Raw genomic sequence first — 21,052 nt, forward strand, 5'->3', positions numbered from 1 at the left:
GGGAAATGAATTATTAACACCTCACAGGGAGAGCGTATAGAGAGAGTGAGGGAGCAGGGAGGGTGGCAGCTAGAGACCGACAAGGAGAGAACAGGACAAAAGGAATGGAGAGAAGGGCAGAATGACAAGGCCACAGGATGACAAGGCCAACAGGCACAAATGAGGAAGAGGCACTGGCAATCAAAGATGATAGAGAGAGAGAATAATACTGAGAGTGGTAGTGTGTGAATTATTCACCCCCCACACAAAACACACACGGATACCCACACACCCATCCAAAACACACAACTGCACACTCACACACCTGTGCCTCTCCCAGGTCGTTGTTGACGATGGTAAAGTTGAGTCCCAGATCCTCCACATCGTCCTCGTAGCTCTTGAGGAAGAGCAGGTTGCGGTACATCTCAGGGTCCAGCGAGGCCAGGTGGTGGATGTCCACATCTGCACTGGTTCCCAGCAGCTTGGACAGGAAGAAACTGGCAAATGGCAGCTCCACCAGCATGTTCTCATACAGGGCCTATAGGGAGACAGGAAACAAAGGTCATGATAACATGATGTGATCCTGTGTGGCTCAGTTGGTAGAGAGCATGTTGCTTCCAACACCAGGATCATGGGTGTGCGGATGATTGTAAGTCGCTTTGGATAAAAGCGTCTGCTAAATGGCATAAATGATTTCCTATGATAAAAATGAGGTCATGATAAAGTCATACAAATCAGACTAACATAACCAGTGACAGAACGGTGAAGAGAAGAAGAGAAGAATCAATAACAACAATGGATAAAGATGAGAGCTATCTTTGCTGTTTTCAGTTAAAAACCTTTACGCAACGCATTAGTAAAAGAGAGACGGCAACACCGGATGTGAAAGCGACAACGCCGTTCACATCGGCGCAAGAGCGCAACACAAGAACATAATCTGTCTAAAACATACAGGCTTTCAAATCTGCCGCCTCAAACTTTATAAATGTCAATTCTATCCTTGACCTGGGCTGCCATTAAGAACCATGGCCAAGCAGGTGACTCATAAAACGGGGAGCTAATGTACTGGAATTGTCCTAAAAAAGAGCCCGTTCCAAGCATTAAATATACAGGTCCTTATAAATGATTGCACTAAAAAAATCCTGACCACATCAGCTAAATGGATTATAAATCTACACCATTTCCATAATGCATGCATCTTAAAACACATAGGCAGGCATAAATCCCTGGCTATTTTCTAAACACAGGTTAATTGAGCAACTTCAAACACAGTCTATTTTTTATGCAAATTAATCCACTCAGGGAGTCTCTACGAATTCCCTGACCACATGTGCCACGTGCCCCCTTGAAACCTATCAATAACAACACAGTGCCGGGAAGAGGTGGCAATAAGTAGACCTGTATGGGGGAAGAGTAAAAACCTGTGGAATATATATATATATATATATTTATATATTTTTGGGTCGCTTTATTTATGGGTGTTTATTGCCAGAAATTGTGCCAAAATGACTCGGGATAAAACTGATTAATTATGGACCGTCCCCTTTTAATATAAGTGAGTGCAGTGGCAACGCAATTAAAACAGATCGCGGCGCCATCAGGGAGAATAAACGCCCGACAACATTGCAGGTTGCCTTCTGTTAGCTGCCAAATAAATCCCTTAATTTACAACATTAAGAATCAATCAAAATATAATGCCTTTCAAACGCATCACTATCAATCAGGGGTGCAACCTGGACACCTCTGAAGGGGAACTTTTAGTCCGACTGGGTAGATCAATGAGGAAAGGCACTAGGGAGGACAGAGGAGGGTGAGGGAGAGTGCAAACAAACACACAAAACTTCAGCCACCCTGAGAGAGTTTGGAGGGCAGGTCAGGGCTAACAATACAGGGCTTTTGGGTGCAGTGCACTATCATGAAGGGGCAGGGTGGGTGTTCCAGGTGGATGGATGGGGTAAGTAATGGGTGAGGCATGGAGAGGAGGGGGGCAGTCTGATCCACACGTCCTACTGAAGGTTACTGGGAGCCTGGCTGGACAGTGATGTGGAGCTGTGAGACTGGCAACAGGAGATCTCTCTCTTTAATAGCCCAACAAAAGAGTCTGGAAGAAGAGGGGCTCTGAAAACAGCAACCAGCCGGCACAGCATCTTAAAGGGGAAGTTCAGTATTTTACAACTTGGATGGCTCCTCACTCAGTCTATGGGCCACGAGGAACTGTAAGCCAAACACATTAGTCAAACTTTAGCAACAAGAATATTTTTTTTCCCCCATGACCAAATCAACTAAAATCAACTCAATTATTTGGTTTGACGTAAACTTGAGGTGATTTGCCCTTTTTTAGTGGACATTGCACGGTTGCTTTTAGATGCCAGAGAGAACAGTGAGAGACCAGCAACCTTGCCTTGGACTCCAGATGCTAGAGAGATACAATACTGAAGGCTATGAGAATTCAATATGCTTTCATTCTCAGTGGAATTATATACTCATGTGGTCTGTAATGTTATGTGGTTTCTGTTTGTCGAGTCAACCTTCATACATGTCAGTTGGGAGGACAAGTTAGGAAGAGCGATAGCCCATATTGTGATGTCCAATCCCATTTCAGTGAGTACCCCAAACAGGCCCACTCCTGACAATAATACATTACCTCCACAACAATGGCAGGCCGGGAGGCCATTCATTAACTATATTAATCTCCTGTGTCCCATAGGCCTTGGCGTGTGTTCCACGCATCTCAGCGCAGCAGTGATGCAATCCTAATCTATAACAGTTCCATCTTTCCTCCCGGTTCATCGCCAATAACAGCACTAAACAAATATCAATACACCACTCAAACGAGCACTCACAAGCCCGTATTTATGGAGAAAGAGGGAACTTTAGGTAGGGTTAATTGAAAGCCAAATTCTAAATAATTTCCCCCCACCTTTATTGCCTGAGCCATTAGCTGTAGTGAGAGGGGAGGGGGGAGCAGAGCATGCCGCTAGCAGCTGACTGGCCATTTCATAGTGGGACGAATACAGAGAGACCAGGCCTAGTCCCAAATGGCACCCTAAACCCTATGTAGTGCACTACTTTTGACCAGGGCCCATACGACTGGTCAAAAGTAGTGCACTATAAAAGGGAATAGGGTGCTATTTAGGTCCAAAACCCAGGAGGAGTTATGGTGATCTGATGAGTGGACGGGACCATCTTGGAGAGAGAGAGAGAGAGCAGGAGAGGACTTTCAGATCAAAATGCTATTACCACATGCATTGACTGCTTATTTATGTCCCTGACGGCAGGGGGCTGGCGCTGATTTAGCGCTCGGCCAAATGCAATCGCTCCACAAACAATGAGGACGGAATCACCGGCTAATGGAAGGTCTTATTGAGAGGGGGCTGGTTGTCATGAGGTCATTCTTCTCCCGTTGAGAATGAGATGACCCCTCTTCCGACTCACACACACACACTCTCTCTCTCTCTCTCACAGCATCTCGATTAACAATCAGTCAGCACATGCATTAAAGAACATTTAAAAACATTAGGCTCTAATAAATTGTGCCATCAGGGAGGGGAAAAGGGGGAAGGGAAAACAAAGCCATCAACAGATTGCACATGCTGTAGGGTTAAGAAACCAAGCTCGGGTTCAAGCTCTGTAGCTTATTCCATTCAAACTGGTCACGTTCTTGGACATCACTTGATAATTTTTTTTTTTTTTTATCAAGGACAACAAACACCTTTGTTAGATATGAAGTCAAGTTGAAATACTAACAACCATTAGATGTAATAATGAATCAGCCTTGTCCCTGTACCTGTTATTCAATGTTAGAGCTGCCTCATTGGTAATGATCTCTGATCAAACCCAGATGATCGGCTGGTGTCACTGGGCCACAGTGTGACCCTCAGAGAAGGACCACAAGAGGGCAGGCCAGAACCCCCTCCCTGAGGTACTGGAGCGCGGTGTTGCAGACTCCATTTCACATCTCATTAACTGATTAGACTTCATCACACATTGGTTGGTTTCCCTACCATCAACTTACACACATTGGTTGGTTTACCATCTAATTACAACATTGGAGGTGCTTGTTGTTTCCGTTAATGCTTAAAGATAGCTGGTGATAATAACTACATCCTTGGGTGAGTCTTCCCTAATTTCTAAATTGGTTAGTTCCTGCTGCAAGCACTTTAGCATCTCATTCTTCCATTGTCTGTGACATTAGGCAGGTTCCCATTGACCCAGGTTTATTCCACAAAAGCAATGTCGCGAACATTTGTAATGGAAACGGCAGATGCAGGAGACATTTTCCAAAGATCATATAAATGTGTATCCGTTCGACGGAGTGGATTTTTCTTTTGTTCAACTTTATTGCGACAAATTATGGAAAATGCGTTTTTCAAATAGATTGCAGAAAAATGTTGAAGGTACGCGAGGCACGTGATGTTATCACGTAACTATAAGCTCCACTCAACATTTAATTCTAAATGCACACTGGTTGCAATATCCATTTATTCAACAATAAAAAAATGCTTTTGCAAGACAAGGATTGTCTTGACTTTCAAGAATGACTGAATTGCTTCACATTGCAGTTTCACCATCAAATTGTTTCAGAACTCCAGGCCTACGAGTGGAAGTTACACCATGTCACAGACCGTGGCGATAAGTAGGCACACACAATTATTAGAATGGCCTAAATGGCTAATATGTTTTGTCCCTGACCCCAAAAAATATTGGTAGACCGAGAGTCGACTGTTGTGTTCTGTTAAAACGTTTCTTTTTCCATATATAGACACACCCTATGTTTGAATAAAATCAACTATATTTAGACTACTGGACTTGTCTAATGCTTTAAGCACTACGATTACAAATAAAATGATATAGCCTAACCAGAAGAAGAAAAATAACTATTCCCGACCCTCCTGCTGCCCGGTGCTGTTGGTCTTCGCAGATTCTGCCTTTAAGCTCCTGAAGTTGCTGGTAATAGGCTACACCAGCGGTCGGCAACCCTTTCCATTTGGAGTGCCACGTTATCGTACCATTTCTACTGATCTGTGTGCCAGTTTAAATTCATTTATAATAAGATCTTCATATCTCGAAATCAATGTCATGTAGTTAATCAAAACTCGATCTAAATGAAAATGATACAAATCAAAACGTAACTTCTATTGCCATTGCCATTATGTAAAAATAGCCTACATAAAGCCAACAAATAAAAACATGGCAGCCTGCAGGTAGAAAATATCCTTATAAAAAGAAATATCCCATAAATCACATCTTCAAGGAACTTGAAACATTGTATCAACTATTAAGTTGGTCAGCCTGAAGCTTGTGCTAGCAAACTTGCAACATTGTATAAAATATTTTGGGCCCTTAAGAGTTTCCTGTGCCAGTGAGCTCCAGACAGACATAGCTGTAGGCTATTTGCGCATGGGATAAAGAAGTAATCAGGTAGGCCTATTTTATGACGTTTCCACCTGACCAGAGCATGACATTTTTTCCCCCCCTTTCATGCTGAGTGGTTATCGAAAGGGAGAGTGCCGGAAAGATTTTTCCAATAGGCTAGGTTGAGGAAATATTGTCAATCTCAATTAATGTAAAAACAGACTTTGTTTACTTGCTGTTTGAGATGAATAAAACATTTCTTTGAGAAGCTCCACAGTGATGGTGAGATAAGACAATCAGAAATAGTATCAGATCCCCACATTTCTAGGCCTACATTTGTGAGCAGGCCAGGTAGCCTAGGCCTAGTTCTATGCATAATCAAGAGCGTGTCCTTACTCAAGATGGACAGGAGCGCTTCAAATAAAAGAATGAAGAAATTGACAACTCCTAAATGGGACTAAGGTTGTGTGCTCTGCAAACAACGTGTCCACTCCTACATTTACAACAGTAAGACTGTAATAATAATAATAATAATAATAATAATAATAATATACTGAATGCATTAACAAATGTAGATGAGAAATGATGGGAATTAACGGTAAATGATACTGGTGTGCCATCTCCCGAGGCCTCAGCAATGGCTTAGTCCACTCACAGGCGTCAATCAGACAGGTATCTCGAGTGCCATCATTTCTTTCTATATATTTGCCACTGCTCGACTAAAAAATATCTTGGACGACCAACAGCATATTGACCAAACAATGGACCAATCGAAGAAATGGGGTTAACCCTACTACTATCCATGCTGGCTTTTGCAGGCTACCTGAGACATGGGGCGGCAGGTAGCCTAGGGGTTAGAGCGTTGGGCCAGTAACCGAAAAGTTGCTAGATCGAATCCCTGAGCCGAGAAGGTAAAAATCTGTCGTTCTGCCCCTGAACAAGGCAGTTCCTAGGCCGTCATTGAAAGTAAGAATTTGTTCTTAACTGACTTGCCTAGTTAAATAAAGGTAAAATATATTTTTTTAAATGAAACTGATTGGTGTGCCGGGCATACAGGCCGTCGCCAGTTCATGGGAAAGGGGATACCTAGTTAGTTGTACAGCTGAATACATTCAACTGAAATGTGTCTTCCGCATTTAACCCAACCCCTCTGAATCAGAGAGGTGGGGGGCTGCCTTAATCGACGTCCACGTCATCGGCGCCCGGGGAGCAGTTGTTGTTGGGGGTTAACTGCCTTGCTCAAGGGCAGAATGGCAATTTGCTTAAATGGATCATTTTTTTCTTCAGGTGAAACGTCATTATGTCCAGCTGTTTTTAGACAAGACAGCTCAATGGAAACGCACCATGGCAGGCAATCTACCTTCTTTTCAAACGTTCTAGATATCATCAAAGAGATCACTGGACAAGTTAATGGAACCTAGCTAGAGGCTCCACTTTACACTGTATTGACTACACAAGAACACTGACTTTTACAGAGACCTGGAAATAGACAGCTTTACCTTTCCCAGTGCAGCCTGGGTGGTCTAGCGGTCAGAGCCGCCCCCCAACAGCACACGTTTGCCCAGCGTCGGCATTGCCTTTGTGAAACACTGTCTCTCCTCTATCCAATAAAATACATAAAATGTTTATATTGATAACTTTACCTTCCCCAGTATTCGTCCCAGGAAGTAGTAGTGTCTGGCGAAGGAGTCCCCCACCAGCATCTGGGCGGTGGGGCTGGGGTAGAGAAGGCCCTCGTTGGTGGTCTTGAAGAACCCCTGGTTGGGGTTGAAGCCCGACTTGAGCAGCTCGTTGAGGAATTCACGGAAGATGCCCCCGCCATCGATGCCCGCCTCGTCCAGGCCGTGGGCGTTGAGCAGGTGCACCCGGATACGTTTCTTCAGGTCCGCCTCTGGATACAGGGGACACGGGGGAGGGGGGTAAATGAAGTTAATATAGAAATATAATATATAGAAAAGGCCTGTTATATTTTACTTCCAGGAATGAAGACAAAAATTATTAAAAAGTTAGATTCAATTCCCTTATTCTGACACCTCTTCTGTAAGATCAGAGTATTCTACTCAAAGTAGAAGCAGTCTACATGGAAATATACACGCATGCATGTTATGTTATTAACATTTACAATCTAAAAATCTACTGTATATGTAGGGATAAAACGGAAAATATCTATTTTAGCGTTTTTATTTCTCCCATTTCCACATTGAGGCATGATTTCTCTGACCTGAGGAATATTCAAATCAAAGCGTATCAAAAGAGGTCACGTTTCAGCATAATTCATGTGAGGTGATAAATCAGAGCAGCTATAACATAGAAAGACACATAAATTATATCGTTTTCAGCCCCTCCAAGGCAAGGTCTCCTACTACTCGCTTCAATCATATGGCCAAACGGGTGCTCTTTTAAATTCAAACACAAAAGAGGGGACTTAAAATAATTGATTTCGCGCTTTTTTGCGATCCGTTGGAATAATCCCGATCACAATTATTCTTTCGTGAAATCCCAGTTCCGAGACCGATGCGAAAGCTAGCCATCATTTCTAATGGGATCTGTAACCTCGGCGACAAAATCTGGATTTTATGGACCACAAATATTAGAAACTGAGGCTGCGTCCTGAAATGTGCACTCATTCACTACTTTATTATACCAGTAATTTCCATCCAAATCCATGACGGGAAGTGAACAAGTGCACACTTTGGGAGAAAGGAGAGACTATTGGGACGCAAGCCCGAGACATTACCCTTCTAACCAAGCTGTATCCCTCCTCAGCCTAACCATGTACCGTTTTCTGGGGAGAGCTTGTCGTAGGCGTCCTCGTAGATGTAGTTCCGTCTGATGGTGACGTTGATCCCGTCCAGAAACGGCCCGTCTCCCTGGACGTCCCGCTTGTCCGCGTAGATCAGTCTCTGGAAGATCTTCACCAGGGACAAGCAGATTTAAATGACTACCTACAGCCAGCCAGGTTTTATAGGACATCTATATTGACTACATGGACTATTTCTAATTGAGGCAGTAAATAAAGAAGATAAAACAATTTAAACAAATGCTATGTGCTTGTTTTCTCTTCAATTGGTTTCTGAGAGGTAATGTCTGCGACTTCTAGAATAACTAATATATTGACACATTGATAACTGAGGTGAAAATTAAGTCAGTTATACAGACTATTCCTCAAGGGTTTGGGTTTTATAACAAGTACATGGAGCAATATGCAGGGCTGAGATGTGGAGCACCTTGACTCGCTCCTCAAAGGGCACGACGAAAGGCAGCTCAGTCAGGATGGCCAAGTGTCTCTCCTCAGACACAGACAGCTGTGGAGGCTCCATCCCCACTAGAATAGAATAAAATAGAACATCCTTTATTTTTCCCTCCTCTTCAACAACAATACTGTAGAGACCTGCATCTGGTCGAATACCCACGGTTCCCCGCGGTTGACCCAAAACAAAAAAAATTAAATCAGCAGGGGGGTGAAATGAAAACATTCTTCCTACCCTCTGGGAGGCTCGCAGTTCAGAACAATTATACTGCGGTTTGGAAACGTTTCAAATTAAGATAAAAAGCCAATAGCTTGTTGTGTTGAGTTGTGTTGCAAATTCCATTACGTGAGCGGCGAGGCAGACATAGCCTAGGCTTAGGCTACCAGCTATGCAGTGAGAGTGGAGCAGGGAACTGTCCATTATGTGTGGTGCTGAAACATTCCTAATTTGTCCAGGTGCAGTGCTTATGTTCCCTTCTGCCACGCAACAATATATGTTGCCAAGTTTATTTTCCCTTCTGCCACGCAACAATATATGTTGCCAAGTTTATTTTCCCTGACTCCTAGCTCACACGAAAATGGGTAACGTAACAGGAGAATTAGAAAGAAAGGTTATGATGGTGAAATACACCATCGTGGAAACAGGTGCTGTGCGAGTGAAATCCCCGGGTTGGAAGGATTTTGTAGTCATTGTGGACAGGGAGGACAACCACCCGGTAGATGGATACACAGCCTGCAAAAGTGCAAGCAGGCATTTGTTTACGATAATTCAGTTAAATATTATATTAATTCAGGCTTTCGTTTATTTAGACCAGAGGTTCCCAAACTTTTTATAGTCCCGTACCCCTTCAAACATTCAACCTCCAGCTGCGTACCCCCTCTAGCACCAGGGTCAGCCATACACACACACTACTATATGATACATTTATTAAACATAAGAATGAGTGTGAGTTTTTGTCACAACCCGGCTCGCGGGAAGTGACAAAGAGCTCTTCTAGGACCAGGGCACAAATAATAATATTATAATAATCAATACTTTTGCTCTTTATTTAACCATCTTATATAAAAAAAAAAACGTATTTGTTCATCAACAATTGTGAATAACTCACCACAGGTTAATGAGAAGGGTGTGCTTGAAAGGATGCACATAACTCTGCAATGTTGGGTTGTATTGGAGAGAATCTGTCTTAAATCATTTTCCACACACGGACTGTGCCTGTATTTAGTTTTCATGCTAGTGAGGGCCGAGAATCCACTCTCACATAGGTACGTGGTTGCAAAGGGCATCAGTGTCTTCACAGCGCGATTTGCCAAGGCAGGATACTCTAAGCGTAGCCCAATCCAGAAATCTAGCAGTGGCTTCTGATTAAATTACATTTTCACAGAACCGCTGGTTGCAATTTGCGATTTTGATGAGGCTCTCTTGTTCAGATATCGGTAAGTGGACTGGAGGCAGGGCATTAAAGGGATAACAAATCTGGTGTCATCCGTTTTGGGAAAGTACCTGGGTAATTGCGCACCCAACTCACTCAGGTGCTTTGCTATATCACATTTGACATTGTTCATAAACTTGAGTTCATTTGCACACAAAAAATCATACAACGATGGAAAGACCTGTGTGTTGTCCTTGTTAGTGCAGACAGAGTAGAGCACCAACTTCTTAATCATAGCCTCAAATTTGTCCCGCACATTGAATATACACTGCTCAAAAAAATAAAGGGAACACTAAAATAACACATCCAAGATCTGAATGAATGAAATAATCTTATTAAATACTTTTTTCTTTACATAGTTGAATGTGCTGACAACAAAATCACACAAAAATAATCAATGGAAATCCAATTTATCAACCCATGGAGGTCTGGATTTGGAGTCACACTCAAAATTAAAGTGGAAAACCACACTACAGGCTGATCCAACTTTGATGTAATGTCCTTAAAACAAGTCAAAATGAGGCTCAGTAGTGTGTGTGGCCTCCACGAGCCTGTATGACCTCCCTACAACGCCTGGGCATGCTCCTGATGAGGTGGCGGATGGTCTCCTGAGGGATCTCCTCCCAGACCTGGACTAAAGCATCCACCAACTCCTGGACAGTCTGTGGTACAACGTGGCATTGGTGGATGGAGCGAGACATGTCCCAGATGTGCTCAATTGGATTCAGGTCTGGGGAACGGGCGGGCCAGTCCATAGCATCAATGCCTTCCTCTTGCAGGAACTGCTGACACACTCCAGCCACATGAGGTGTAGCATTGTCTTGCATTAGGAGGAACCCAGGGCCAACCGCACCAGCATATGGTCTCACAAGGGGTCTGAGGATCTCATCTCGGTACCTAATGGCAGTCAGGCTACCTCTGGCGAGCACATGGAGGGCTGTGCGGCCCCCCAAAGAAATGCCACCCCACACCATGACTAACCCTCCGCCAAACCGGTCATGCTGGAGGATGTTGCAGGCAGCAGAACGTTCTCCACGGCGTCTCCAGACTCTGTTACGTCTGTCACACGTTCACAGTGTGAACCTGCTTTCATCTGTGAAGAGCACAGTGCGCCAGTGACGAATTTGCCAATCTTGGTGTTCTCTGGCAAATGCAAAACGTCCTGCACGGTGTTGGGCTGTAAGCACAACCCCCACCTGTGGACGTCGGGCCCTCATACCACCCTCATGGAGTCTGTTTCTGACCGTTTGAGCAGACACATGCACATTTTTGGCCTGCTGGAGGTCATTTTGCAGGGCTCTGGCAGTGCTCCTCCTGCTCCTCCTTGCACAAAGGCGGAGGTAGCGGTCCTGCTGCTGGGTTGTTGCCCCCGTACGGCCTCCTCCCCGTCTCCAGATGTACTGGCCTGTCTCCTGGTAGCGCCTCCATGCTCTGGACACTACGCTGACAGACACAGCAAACCTTCTTGTCACAGCTCGCATTGATGTGCCATCCTGGATGAGCTGCACTACCTGAGCCACTTGTGTGGGTTGTAGACTCCGTCTCATGCTACCACTAGAGTGAAAGCATCGCCAGCATTCAAAAGTGACCAAAACATCAGCCGGGAAGCATAGGAACTGAGAAGTGGTCTGTGGTCACCACCTGCAGAACCAATCCTTTATTGGGGGTGTCTTGCTAATTGCCTATAATTTCCACCTGTTGTCTATTCCATTTGTACAATAGCATGTGAAATTTATTGTCAATCAGTGTTGCTTCCTAAGTGGACAGTTTGATTTCACAGAAGTGTGATTGACTTGGAGTTACATTGTGTTGTTTAAGTGTTCCCTTTATTTTTTTTAGCAGTGTAGTTGCGGAGAGTCCCTGTAATCCTAGATTCAGATTAGAGGTCGACCGATTATGATTTTTCAACGCCAATACCGATTATTGGAGGACCAAAAAAGCCGATTAATCGTCCGATTTAAAAAAAAATGTATTTGTAATAATGACAATTACAACAATACTGAATGAACACTTATTTTAACTTAATATAATACATCAATAAAATCAATTTAGCCTCAAATAAATAATGAAACATGTTCAGCCGAAGCTAAGTAACATTAACATGATGCCTTCTAATTGCAGTCGTTGTACTTATAATATACAGGAGAACGATCGCCTTACGGCAAGGATAGCTGTGCTGCAAGCCCAGCTTCAGACGCAATCGTTAGGCAAGGGTAATTTCAGTGTAGGAAAGGATGAAACAGCGTCTGTGCCACCAGTAAGTACAGATAGTAACGTTAGTATAAACCCCCTCGCACGGTCCCCGCAGCCGAACAACTTTCAACATGGCTTCTGGAGGGAAACGCTGTAGGAATGCTCAACCGGTGTCGCTTATTCAGCCGACAGAAACATTCAACCGGTTCTCCCCATTAAGCGAGTCGGAGTCGGAGGCCGAGACTTCTCTGGTCTCTACTCCTCCCGTTGTGGGGTCTGAGACGCCGACGGCTCCCACCATTAGCTCTGACAAATTGAAAACCCTAGTCATTGGCGACTCCATTACCCGCAGTATTAGACTTAAAACTAATCATCCAGCGATCATACACTGTTTACCAGGGGGCAGGGCTACCGACGTTAAGGCTAATCTAAAGACGGTGCTGGCTAAAGCTAAAACTGGCGAGTGTAGAGAGTATAGAGATATTGTTATCCACGTCGGCACCAACGATGTTAGGATGAAACAGTCAGAGGTCACCAAGCGCAACATAGCTTCAGCGTGTAAATCAGCTAGAAAGATGTGTCGGCATCGATTAATTGTCTCTGGCCCCCTCCCAGTTAGGGGGAGTGATGAGCTCTACAGCAGAGTCTCACAACTCAATCGCTGGTTGAAAACTGTTTTCTGCCCCTCCCAAAAGATAGAATTTGTAGATAATTGGCCCTCTTTCTGGGACTCACCCACAAACAGGACCAAGCCTGGCCTGTTGAGGAGTGACGAACTCCATCCTAGCTGGAGGGGTGCTCTCATCTTATCTACGAACATAGACAGGGCTCTAACTCCTCTAGCTCCACAATGAAATAGGGTGCAGGCCAGGCAGCAGGCTGTTAGCCAGCCTGCCAGCTTAGTGGAGTCTGCCACTAGCACAGTCAGCGTAGTCAGCTCAGCTTTCCCCATTGAGGCCGTGTCTGTGCCTCGATCTAGGTTGGGCAAAATTAAAAATGGCGGTGTTCGCTTTAGCAATCTCACTAGTATAAAGACCTCCTCCATTCCTGCCATTATTGAAAGAGATTGTGATACCTCACATCTCAAAATTGGGTCACTTAATGTTAGATCCCTCACTTCCAAGGCAGTTATAGTCAATGAACTAATCACTGATAATAATCTTGATGTGATTGGCCTGACTGAAACATGGCTTAAGCCTGATGAATTTACTGTGTTAAATGAGGCCTCACCCCCTGGTTACACTAGTGACCATACCCCCCGTGCATCCGGCAAAGGCGGAGGTGTTGCTAACATTTACGATAGCAAATTTCAATTTACAAAAAAAGAAACTATGACGTTTTCGTCTTTTGAGCTTCTAGTCATGAAATCTATGCAGCCTACTCACTCACTTTTTCTAGCTACTGTTTATAGGCCTCCTGGGCCATATGCAGTGTTCCTCACTGAGTTCCCTGAATTCCTATCGGATCTTGTAGTCATAGCAGATAATATTCTAATTTTTGGTGACTTTAACATTCACATGGAAAAGTCCACAGACCCACTCCAAAAGGCTTTCGGAGCCATCATCGACTCAGTGGGTTTTGTCCAACATGTCTCTGGACCTACTCACTGCCACAGTCATACTCTGGACCTAGTTTTGTCCCATGGAATAAATGTTGTGGATCTTAATGTTTTTCCTCATAATCCTGGACTATCGGACCACCATTTTATTACGTTTGCAATTGCAACAAATAATCTGCTCAGACCCCGACCAAGGAGCATTAAAAGTCGTGCTATAAATTCTCAGACAACCCAAAGATTCCTTGATGCCCTTCCAGACTGCCTCTGCCTACCCAAGGACGTCAGAGGACAAAAATCAGTTAACCACCTAACAAGGAACTCAATTTAACCTTGCGCAATACCCTAGATGCAGTTGCACCCCTAAAAACTAAAAACATTTGTCATAAGAAACTAGCTCCCTGGTATAGAGAAAATACACGAGCTCTGAAGCAAGCTTCCAGAAAATTGGAACGGAAATGGCGCCACATCAAACTGGAAGTCTTCCGACTAGCTTGGAAAGACAGTACCGTGCAGTATCGAAGAGCCCTCACTGCTGCTGGATCATCCTATTTTTCCAACTTAATTGAGGAAAATAAGAACAATCCGAAATTTCTTTTTGATACTGTCGCAAAGCTAACTAAAAAGCAGCCTTCGCAAATGGAGGATGGCTTTCACTTCAGCAGTAATACATTTATGAACTTCTTTGAGGAAAAGATCATGATCATTAGAAAGCAAATTACAGACTCCTCTTTAAATCTGGGTATTCCTCCAAAGCTCCATTGTCCTGAGTCTACACAACTCTGCCAGGACCTAGGATCAAGGGAGATACTAAAGTGTTTTAGTACTATATCTCTTGACACAATGATGAAAATAATCATGGCCTCCAAACCCTCAAGCTGCATACTGGACCCTATTCCAACTAAACTACTGAAAGAGCTGCTTCCTGTGCTTGGCCCTCCTATGTTGAACATAATAAACGGCTCTCTATCCACCGGATGTGTACCAAGCTCACTAAAAGTGGCAGTAATAAAGCCTCTCTTGAAAAAGCCGAATCTTGATCCAGAAATTATAAAAAACCATCGGCCTATATCGAATCTTACATTCCTCTCAAAAATTTTAGAAAAAGCTGTTGCACAGCAACTCACTGCCTTCCTGAAGACAAACAATGTATACGAAACGCTTCAGTCTGGTTTTAGACCCCATCATAGCACTGAGACTGCACTTGTGAAGGTGGTAAATTACCTTTTAATGACGTCAGACCGAGGATCTGCATCTGTCCTCGTGCTCCTAGATCTTAGTGCCGCTTTTGATACCATCGATCACCACATTCTTTTGGAGAGATTGGAAACCCAAATTGGTCTACATGGACAAGTTCTGGCCTGGTTTAGATCTTATCTGTCGGAAAGATATCAGTTTGTCTCTGTGAATGGTCTGTCCTCTGACAAATCAATTGTAAATTTCGGTGTTCCTCAAGGTTCCGTTTTAGGACCACTATTGTTTTCACTATATATTTTACCTCTTGGGGATGTCATTCGAAAACGTAATGTTAAATTTAACACAGCTCTACATTTCAATGAAACATGGTGAAGCCCCAAAATTGCCCTCGCTAGAAGCCTGTGTTTCAGACATAAAGAAGTGGATGGCTGCAAACTTTCTACTTTTAAACTCGGACAAAACAGAGATGCTTGTTCTAGGTCCCAAGAAACAAAGAGATCTTCTGTTGAATCTAACCATTAATCTGGATGGTTGTACAGTCGTCTCAAATAAAACTGTGAAGGACCTCAGCGTTACTCTGAACCCTGATCTCTCTTTTGAAGAACATATCAAGACTGTTTCAAGGACAGCTTTTTTCCATCTACGTAACATTGCAAAAATCAGAAACTTTCTGTCCAAAAATGACGCAGAAAAATTAATCCATGCTTTTGTTACTTCTAGGCTGGACTACTGCAATGCTCTACTTTCCGGCTACCCGGATAAAGCACTAAATAAACTTCAGTTAGTGCTAAATACGGCTGCTAGAATCCTGACTAGAACCAAAAAATGTGATCATATTACTCCAGTGCTAGCCTCCCTACACTAGCTTCCTGTTAAGGCAAGGGCTGATTTCAAGGTTTTACTGCTAACCTACAAAATTACATGGGCTTGCGTTCTACCTATCTTTCCGATTTGGTCCTGCCGTACATACCTACACGTATGCTACGGTCACAAGACGCAGGCCTCCTAATTGTCCCTAGAATTTCTAAGCAAACGGCTGGAGGTAGGGCTTTCTCCTATAGAGCTCCATTTTTATGGAATGGTCTGCCTACCAATGTGAGAGACGCAGACTCAGTCTCAACCTTTAAGTCTTTACTGAAGACTTATCTCTTCAGTAGGTCCTATGATTAAGTATAGTCTGGCCCAGGAGTGTGAAGGTGAACGGAAAGGCTGGAGCAACGAACCGCCCTTGCTGTCTCTGCCTTGCAGGGAGGGTTCCCCTCTTTCCACTGGGATTCTCTGCCTCTAACCCTTTTACAGGGGCTGAGTCACTGGCTTACTGGTGTTCTTCCATGCCGTCCATGGGAGGGGTGCGTCACTTGAGTGGGTTGAGTCACTGACGTGGTCTTCCTGTCTGGGTTGGCGCCCCCCCCTTGGGTTGTGCCATGGCGGAGATCGTTGTGGGCTATACTCGGCCTTGTCTTAGGACGGTAAGTTGGTGGTTGGAGACATCCCTCTAGTGGTGTGGGGGCTATGCTTTGGCAAAGTGGGTGGGGTTATATCCTGCCTGTTTGGCCCTGTCCGGGGGTATCATCGGATGGGGCCACAGTGTCTTCTGATCCCTCCTGTCTCAGCCTCCAGTATTTATGCTGCAGTAGTTTATGTGTCGGGGGGCTAGGGTCAGTCTGTTACATCTGGAGTATTTCTCTTGTCTTATCCGGTGTCCTGTGTGAATTTAAATATGCTCTCTCTAATTCTCTCTGTCTGTCTTTCTCTCGGAGGACCTGAGCCCTAGGACCATGCCTCAGGACTACCTGGTATGATGACTCCTTGCTGTCCCCAGTCCACTTGGCCGTGCTGCTGCTCCAGTTTCAACTGTTCTGCCTGCGGCTATGGAACCCTGACCTGTTCACCGGACGTGCTTGTTGCACCCTCGACAACTACTATGATTATTATTATTTGACCATGCTGGTCATTTATGAACATTTTAACATTTTAACATCTTGACCATGTTCTGTTATAATATCCACCCTGCACAGCCAGAAGAGGACTGGCCACCCCTCATAGCCTGGTTCCTCTCTAGGTTTCTTCCTAGGTTTTTGGCCTTTCTAGGGAGTTTTTCCTAGGGAGTTTTTCCTAGCCACCGTGCTTCTTTCACATGCTTTGCTTGCTGTTTGGGGTTTTAGGCTGGGTTTCTGTACAGCACTTTGAGATATCAGCTGATGTACGAAGGGCTATATAAAAATAAATTTGATTGATTGATTGATTGAATTTGGTTTAAATAATGCAAAAACAAAGTGTTGGAAAAGAAAGTAAAAGTGCAATATGTGCCATGTAAAAAAAGCTAACATTTAAGTTACTTGCTCAGTACATATGAAAGCTGGTGGTTCCTTTTAACATGAGTCTTCAATATTCCCAGTTAAGAAGTTTTAGGTTGTAGTAGGAATTATATGACTCTCTCTCTCTATACGATTTGTATTTCAAATACCTTTGACTATTGGATGTTCTTATAGGCACTTTAGTATTGCCAGTGTAACAGTATAGCTTCCGTCCCTTTCCTTGCTCCTCTGGGCTTCGAACCAGGAACACATCAACAACAGCCACCCTCGAAGCAGCGTTACCCATGCAGAGCAAGGGGAACAACTACTCCAAGTCTCAGAGCGAGTGACGTTTGTAACGGTATTAGCGCGCACCCCGCTAACTAGCTAGCCATTTCACATCAGTTACACCAGCCTATTCTCGGGAGTTGATAGGCTTGAAGTCATAAACAGCACAATGCTTGAAGCATTGCGAAGAGCTGCTGGCAAACGCACGAAAGTGCTGTTTGAATGAATGCTAACGAGCCTGCTGGTGCCTACCATCGCTCAGTCAGACTGCTCTATCAAATCATAGACTTAATTATAACATAACACACAGAAATACGAGCCTTAGGTCATTAAAATGGTCGAATCCGGAAACTATCATTACGAAAACAAAACGTTTATTCTTTCAGTGAAATACGGAACCGTTCCGTATTTTATCTAACGGATGGCATCGCTAAGTCTAAATATTGCTGTTACATTGTACAACCTTCAATGCTATGTCATAATTAATTACGGCCTTTGTTAGGAATAAATGGACTTCACACAGTTCGCAATGAGCCAGGCGGCCCAAACTGCTGCATATACCCTGACTGCCTGCACGGAACGCAAGAGAAGTGATAGAATTTCCCTAGTTATAAGAAATTCATGTTAGCAGGCAATATTAACTAAATATGCAGGTTTAAAAATATATACTTGTGTATTGATTTTAAAGAAAGGCATTGATGTTTATGGTTAGGTACATTGGTGCAACGACAGTGCTTTTTTCGCAAATGCGCTTGTTAAATCATCACTCGTTTGTCGAAGTAGGTTGTGATTCAATGAGAAATTAACAGGCACCGCATCGATTATATGCAACGCAGGACACGCTAGATAAACTAGTAATATCATCAACCATGTGTAGTTAACTAGTGATTATGTTAAGATTGATTGTTTTTTATAAGATAAGTTTAATGCTAGCTAGCAACGTACCTTGGCTTCTTGCTGCCCTCGCGTAACAGGTAGTCAGCCTGCCACGCAGGGTCCTTGTGGAGTGCAATGTAAGGCAGGTGGTTAGAGCGTTGGACTAGTAACCGGAAGGCTGCAAAAACGAATCCCCGAGCTGACAAGGTAAAATTCTGTCGTTCTGCCCCTGAACAAGGCAGTTAACCCACCGTTCCTAGGCCGTCATTGAAAATAAGAATGTATTCTTAACTGACTTGCCTAAATAAAGGTGTATAAATAAAATACAAAATCTGCAAATCGGTGTCCAAAAATACCGATTGTTATGAAAACTTGAAATCGGCCCTAATTAATCGGCCATTCCGATTAATCGGTCGACCTCTAATTCAGATCATTCAGGCGAGAAAAAACATCACCCAGATAGGGCAGTCGTATGAGAAACTCGTCATCATGCAAGCGGTCAGACAAGTGAAAATTATGGTCAGTAAAGAAAACTTTAAGCTTGTCTCTCAATTAAGAAAAACGTGTCAATACTTTGCCCCTTGATAACCAGCGCACTTCTGTATGTTGTAAAAGCGTTACACGGTCACTGCCCATATCATTGCATAGTGCTGAAAATACACGCGAGTTCAGGGGCCTTGCTTTAACAAAGTTAACCATTTTCACTGTAGTGTCCAAAACGTCTTTCAAGCGGTCAGGCATTCCCTTGGCAGCAAGAGCCTTTCGGTGGATGCTGCAGTGTACCCAAGTGGCGTCGGGAGCAACTGCTTGCATGCGCATTACCACTCCACCATGTCTCCCTGTCATGGCTTTTGCGCCATCAGTACAGATACCAACAGGAGCAGCAGCTACGTTTGGCTACATACGGACCGTTAGTGGAATTCCCGTGAAAGAGTAACATGTGTTTGGATGTTCATTATTTGACTAGGCTACCTGTATTTGACATTGTGTTGTTATTTCGCTGAACACTAGATGGTTTAATTTTATTTTTGGAAGTGAAACGAGGCTACTCAGGCGAGAAAAAAACCTCACCCAAATGTATAGCCCCGTTAGAAAAAATAAATGGACTGTTTGAAAAAAAAAATATATATATATATATATAGTACCCCCGACAGCATTGAGCGTACCAGTTTTTGACCATACGCAGGCCATATAAAGTTTGAACCGGTGCGGCTGGTAAAAGTTTGAGTAGCCTACTAAATGTAGGCTATTTTTGCAGCCTATAGCCTATTAGATTCTGGGAATTGTTGATTAAGTTTTAATTAAACTATTTATCTAAATATTGAATGTCAAGGTATTGTTGTGTTATGTCAGCTATAGGCTTTCATTAGGTGAGTAGAAGGCTAGTTAGAAGGCTCTTTTTCAAAGAGATCCGAGTTGTCAATGTGCCGCATCGCATCGAGAAAATAAAAAGATAGGCCTATCGTTCTTAATTCGTGGCATGGTTTCCTTTTATCCAAACGCTGAATAGACATGCAGACAAATTCATTCATGCGGGGGAATACACTAATAGTCTACTACTCTGGAGTCATAAAAGCAACTAAAGAAATTGATGTTATTTGGCAGGTCACGAATCGGCTCTCGGGAACAATTCTATGCAGGTGGGTCAGGTTGTGGAGAAAAATCTGTCCTGATGTCGGATATCGGGTGGGGCTCGGAATTGATGTGGCCGGCTCCAAAAAGCTGACCCGTGCATAACTCTACATACAATACAGTACAACAACGTTAGCTTAAACTGCTCTGTAACAGTCAATATGTCTGTCTTCCACCCATCCATCTAGTTATTTATTCATTTATCCATCTTCACTTCATCAATTAACCCATCTATCCACACTATCCTCCCATTCATCAATCTGATCCTCCATCTAGTTATCCATCCATCCATCCGGCTCTAATTCATCCATCCATCTAATAAAAGCCCCATGTAGGGCTTCCTAAAAGCCCCATGTAGGGTTTCCATGACCACACAGTGTGTGGATAGATGCTGACCAGGCTGCACAGAGGTTTCTCTTTCCCACTACCAGAATCTAAACCCCACACTCTTGACCTGAATCTCCCTAATGACAAACACTGAACAGAAAACCCAGACAGGTATTCATGAAGGGGGCCAAACACCGATAACCCAATCCTTCCATTTCTCCAGTTGCCCCCCATCCTGCATACCTGCTAACCCTACTCCCTACCCGACTACAAACCTGCTAGGCCCCCTCTCTCCACCCAGCTGACTGTTTACAGGCAGCCCATTAAAGAGTGCTCAATCCTGCCTCGACTTCCCCTTCCTCACTAACACACACTTTCAATTAATGCAACTGTGAGCTGCCTGTCCAACATGCCCGGCCGTTTCCATTAAGTGGATGTTTGTTTTGTATTAAACTCGCCATTCAGAACCGTTTAGAACCAAAAACTGCCACAAAAGCAAAGTTAAACTGCCATTCTCCACCCCTTCATTGTCTCCCTTAGAGCTAAATTCTTCTGCTCAATTAGTCAATCCCATCTGCATTTCGCCCATCAGGTTTCCATCTTTGAGGAGAAATATGGCCCGGAGTGGTCAATACGTTGGCCATTCATCACCCGAGGGCCTGTCCATTTA

General features: G+C 43.8%; 1 protein-coding gene across 2 annotated transcripts in view; it reads right to left on the minus strand.

The window, feature by feature from the left end:
* The window catches only part of LOC106578613 (ubiquitin-protein ligase E3C), a 46,236-nt gene that overhangs the window by 7,995 nt on the left and 17,189 nt on the right, over positions 1–21,052 (minus strand). For both annotated transcript variants that reach the window (XM_014157612.2, XM_045702164.1), the window contains exons 17-20: positions 8,562–8,659; positions 8,114–8,246; positions 6,978–7,225; positions 305–517 (exon numbers count right to left, since the gene is read on the minus strand). In XM_014157612.2, the coding sequence (XP_014013087.1) occupies positions 305–517; positions 6,978–7,225; positions 8,114–8,246; positions 8,562–8,659 (692 nt within the window). The remainder of the gene's footprint in view (positions 1–304; positions 518–6,977; positions 7,226–8,113; positions 8,247–8,561; positions 8,660–21,052) is intronic.

Source organism: Salmo salar, chromosome ssa19, assembly GCF_905237065.1.
Source record: "Salmo salar chromosome ssa19, Ssal_v3.1, whole genome shotgun sequence".
Classification (NCBI taxonomy): Eukaryota; Metazoa; Chordata; class Actinopteri; order Salmoniformes; family Salmonidae; genus Salmo; species Salmo salar.